The 5,095-nt window shown below is 41.5% G+C and overlaps 1 protein-coding gene across 1 annotated transcript; it reads right to left on the bottom strand.

Annotated features, from left to right (window-relative positions):
• Positions 1-3,288: 3,288 nt before the first annotated feature.
• LOC136442801 (lactose-binding lectin l-2-like) lies at positions 3,289-5,095 on the bottom strand. The gene is made up of 3 exons (XM_066439729.1): positions 4,877-5,095; positions 4,026-4,442; positions 3,289-3,901 (listed from the first exon to the last, which is right to left on the bottom strand). Exons 1-3 carry the CDS (start codon positions 5,073-5,075, stop codon positions 3,891-3,893), a joined length of 627 nt encoding a protein of 208 aa, XP_066295826.1. The 5' UTR covers positions 5,076-5,095; the 3' UTR covers positions 3,289-3,890.

Here is a 5,095-nt window from a genome sequence, read left to right on the forward strand (position 1 = left end):
TATTTCCTAGAAATTTACATCAGATTTAGATTCAGATTCACTTTTGTTTAACATGGATTTGCATGTGACATTTTAGTCGTACGTCAGAATACTAAACGTAAGAGGAAAAGAAAACCAGCTGTCCTTTATTTTAGTCCCATAAAAATACAATAGAAACAGTGGCAGGAAAAATGAAGATCTGGTTACTTCTTTATTGATGAACGTCAGAGGAGCGACCCCCACACCAACCATGCTCAGCAGCACGGCGATCCCGGCGGCCATGCAGCTGCGGTGGGAGCGGATAAAGCTACAGAGAGCACGGCGGCCGCTTGCTCCACCCGGATATGCGTGGTCTGTTAGAAAACAAGGAATTTTAAATCAAGAAATGATTGTTTTCAAAAGCTGGCCGAGGAACCAGTGGTGAGGAGGGAATTGTGTCCACGCAAGTCCACAGTCTGCTCAGTGGCCGCACTGGCAGAGTAAGACTGTACGTCCATGTGCAAGTTTAGAGTTTGCCTCAATAGCGATCGAGTTCAAGTGCAGTATGAAATGAATTTGAAAATTGTAAGTTAGTTGTGTGTACTGTGAAATTCAATACAGAGTGAATTGTGTTTTAAAGTCAGCTTCAGTCTGTGTTTCTAAATCCTGTGTAGTTATTTCTAAAACTTGTCTAGTTTTTTTCTATAATTTGACTAGTTGAATGCCTTCATCTTGTGATCCCAAATATTTTCAAAGCTTTACCTGCTCTGGAGCCGTACAAAGCGTTGGGTATGTTCGCAGCGGCGTCCGCAATGGACCGCCAATCAGTCTGCGGCTGCTGCATGGGTGTGGTGCCTGGAGGAAAATCACAAAATTAAAATGGCCTCGATGCATTTAGGAGTACAACAGTCTCTAAAATATTTAATCAACGATGTTCATTAACGATGGTAGTATTTCTAATTGACATACACTAACGCATTGAGATACCAAAACAATAGTTACAGAATTAAAATGGCGCCGTCGGCATGAATTTAGTAGTACAACAGTCTCTCAAAGATTTTATGAAACCAAATACAACATTCCGTGGCAAATATATATATTTTTACTTAGCAATGATAGCAGTATTTCATTGAAATACACAAAGTTGTTTGTGCTAAATTGACACCTTTTGAATCGAACCATCACAAAATCATTCTGAGTTTTTTGTCTCTGGCAATCCAATTATGACTGATGACGGCGTCACAGTAAACATAGCAACCAGTTCGGAAACTAGCACCGAGATTCGTAGAATTCATGTTTTCAGAAACAGCTTAATCATAATTTTTATCTGAAGTTCGCATGATATTACAATATTTTCCTCAGCGGCTATTCAAAGGTACGTTTCGTCTCGAGCAGCGATGCTGGGTTCCAAACTGGTCATGTTTTCAGCCTGGCACTCCCACAAGTGTGTCTGGCTCTTTTGCGTGCAGAGGTTTGTCGACCGAGGACTAACTTAACGCCTGAAATGGCGTGTGCAACCCCTCATTATACCATTCCTCAAGCGGGGTTCGCACTTGGATTTAAGGCGAGGCAGCGAGATCACTTACCACTTGCCCCCCCCCCCCCCTGATAAAGATAAGACTGTCATACAAAATTCGTCTTCTAAACTTCATACCCGGCCCAATACTAAAAAGAAAACGCTCTTTACACCAACTACGCAAGGTACTAGGTAATTTTGAATCTTATATTTATCATTGCATAGATTTTTTTAAAAACAAGCTTGACCCCCTTGTCCACCGACATATCCAGTAATAGAGAGAAGATATTTTCACTAACATATTTACCTGTGTCACCAGTTTGGGACTGCTGTTGCCCTCCCGGCATGGTGCGACTTGTCAGGTTTCTGGACAGCAAAAAATACGCGCCCTACATCAGGCGGGGTCCGGAAAACAATACCGTAAAGAACAAAATATTTTCAAGAACAAAAGATGAAAGAAAACCATATCGATCGGATGGCAAACATGGCTCGTTTTCCCGTCGAGACAAATCATATGTAGACACGTAATCGTTTCCTTTTTGTTTGTTACATATTGATAGAGAGGATTGAAAGCAACCTTTAAAGACTTAATATTTTTTTTATCATGTTTGGAAACTCCTATCGATTGGGTAGCAAACATCGCTCGTTTTCAGGCCAGACAAATCATATGTAGACACGTGATCGTTTCCTTTTTGTTTGTTACATATTGATAGAGAGGATTAAAAACAACCGTAAAGACATTCTCCTTTTTTCTGCCTATACACCTGAGGAAGCCGACACGGCGAAAGTTCTAAACGGGAACTTTGCGGCTCCAGAGGTCTTACTAGGGAACGACTGCGGTGCGATAGATGTCGGTTAGCTGAGTAATGAATCCAGTCTACTTTTAACTTATACATCCTACTTTTTGATCATGTTTGGAAAGCTGCTAACTTTATTGTATTGATTATACATGCACCCATAGCAGAAAAAAATTCTTTTCATTCTTCGTCTGATATTTTCCGTGTTCTTCACGAAATAGGTGATCTTTTTTTTGCATCAATGCATATATCTATATATGTTCTACAAATGTAAAAGATATCTTGATTTACTTATGTATAAAAGCAGGGGCAATATGGCACAGCACTCACGTAAGGAACTTATTTTCACAGTGTCACATGCAAAGAAAAATAGGAAAGAAGATAACAACTCTCTCTCTCTCTCTGTCTCTCTCTCCCTCTCTCTCTCTCTATATATATATGTGTGTGTGTGTGTGTGTGTGTGTATATGAGTGTGTGTGTGTGTGTGTCTGTGTGTGTGTGTGTGTGTGTGTGTGTGTGCATGTGTGTGTGTGTGTGTATATATGAGTGTGTGTGTGTGTGTTTGAGTGTGTGTATGTAACAAAACTTTACATGTTGAACCGCACCGGCTCTCCATTGTTGCTTAACATATGTATTAATGTAACAATACTTCACGTTTGGGACTTCATTTGTAGCAGTATCCCCTATAGCTTTAGTGCACTGTGAACAAGTACGACCTATCTTGAGTTGTGAACCAGTTACACATTGCTTCAATGCACAGTGAACCAGTCAGAATTGCCCTAATGAAGATGACAAACAGTCATCGAAACGTCGGCTCGTGTCAATATTTGCTTGCTAATTAAGAATCGCCATTCAGACTTCTACATCTGCTTAACGGACGGGTGCAACAGTCAAACAGAGCTAAGAGCGCGTTGTGTCTCCGATGTGACTTTGTGTTATAGATTGCAGAATGAGACGTCATTGAACCAGAAAACTGGTATTCAATCAGAAAATTGGTATAGAATCAGAAAACTGGTGTGCAATTAGAGAACGGTTATAATCGGAAAACTGCAATGCAAAAAAATGATATTCAATCAGATAACTACTATACTGTTAGAAAGCTGGTATGCAATCAGAAAACTGCTTAACAGTCAGATAACCGGCATATAATTAGACAAATGGTGTACAAAAAAAGTATACATTTATAATTTTTTACACAATTAAAAAACTGGTGCACATTTACAAAAATGGTATAACATCAGATAAGTTCTTTACAACCAGGTGACCGAAATGCCGCAGCTTCATCACCTTATCTACAACTAAATAAATTGCTAATATAAACAAAAGCAGCGTGCTGATTTGATCTCTTTAAAGGCAGAACTTAATTTCGTAAAGCATACTGCAGTATGTTGAATATACCACTAAGACCAGTTCTGACTTGTTTTACACTAGTCAATCATAGATTAGCGTTTTTACAATATTTGAAATTCGCGGCCTGGTGCCCGTAATACTCAATACCGAAGAGTGGGGAGGGGGGCATCCGTCATGCCTTCCTGCGTAGTTTGCCGCAGAAACTGTTACGATCGATGCGTGTTCTATAGAATAGATTCTGGGGCCGAGTCGGATTCTGACGTCACGGTCTATGGACGTCCTGCATGGAAAAATGAGCAGAATTAGCAGTGACGAGATGTGGAATGGCGTGTTTATAACAAGAGCAATATGGTAATGATCTAGGGTGCTTAGAGTGGTGGAAACGGCAGGACTATAAAAAGTACCTGGGACAGCCTGGCATATGGAGTGATACAGCTCGTCGCATCCCATGTCGACCCACTTGTCCTTTGGATATTTTGCCGAGTAAACAACGCAGTCTTGGTTGCCCCAGTAATCGTTCGGTTGTGCCGGTCCCCAGTTGCTGTACGTCCCAAGCGCAGAGCCATCCACCCACGCAAAGCTTCCCTCTCTGCGCCGATCGTGCAGGCCGAACCAGAAGTACGTATGATACAAAAAGGGCTCGTGGTCGCTCGCGGACTTGTACAGGGAGATCAGGAAGGCGTCGGTCTCGGCGTCTCGGGGCATGGCGAGGGTGCCGCCGTCTGCACTGCAGCCCGCGGTCGCTTCGATGAAGGTTGTCCAGGTGATGAAGGCCTTGTAGCAGATTTCACGGAACATTGTGTAACCATCGGGACAAGTTACTGAAAAATATGTTTGGCTCAACAACAACAACGTAGGAATAGACATTGGTGATGTTGGAAATGTCCCAGAATTCCATCACTAATGAATAATTATATTAACTTTGTCAGAATAACATATCCCCCCATCATGTCGTGTAGTTTTCTTTGATACTAGCAAAACAAATACTAAAAAAAGACAGTATAACAATATGTACTTGTTTTAAGCACATTATCATTAATGAGGGCCATGATATCATAATCAATGCCAAAATATGTACTTTTTTTAAAATAATGTATATCATCCCGTAGCCTGGAAGTGTTGGTAAGATAAATGATATCATGTAATGGAAAAATGATTGTCAGTCAGTGACACAGTTTTTTTACTGTTTTAGACTGATGGTACGGGCCAAAATACCATCATAAACATTACATATAACAACTAAAAACTAACTTACCTGACGTCTTCCTCATCTCATCCAAGGCGGCGGTTCGGTTTCGCTCCTTGTCCAGGTCTCTCTTCATTGCGTCAACAGTGGTGGACAGTTGGCGCATGTCGTCTTGGTCGCGCTTCAAGGCGTCAACAGTGGAGGACAGTTGGCGCATGTCGTCTTGGTCGCGCTTCAAGGCGTCGACAGTGGTGGACAGTTGGCGCATGTCGTCTTGGTTGCGCTTCA

The sequence above is a fragment of the Branchiostoma lanceolatum genome, chromosome 10 (assembly GCF_035083965.1).
Source record: "Branchiostoma lanceolatum isolate klBraLanc5 chromosome 10, klBraLanc5.hap2, whole genome shotgun sequence".
Lineage (NCBI taxonomy): Eukaryota > Metazoa > Chordata > Leptocardii > Amphioxiformes > Branchiostomatidae > Branchiostoma > Branchiostoma lanceolatum.

Coding starts and splice junctions, on each gene's coding strand:
- LOC136442801 (XM_066439729.1), bottom strand. CDS start 5,075: ATGCGCCAACTGTCCACCACTGTCGACGCCTTGAAGCGCGACCAAGAC. Junction 4,443..4,876: donor TGAGATGAGGAAGACGTCAG/GTAAGTTAGTTT, acceptor CATATTTTTCAG/TAACTTGTCCCGATGGTTAC.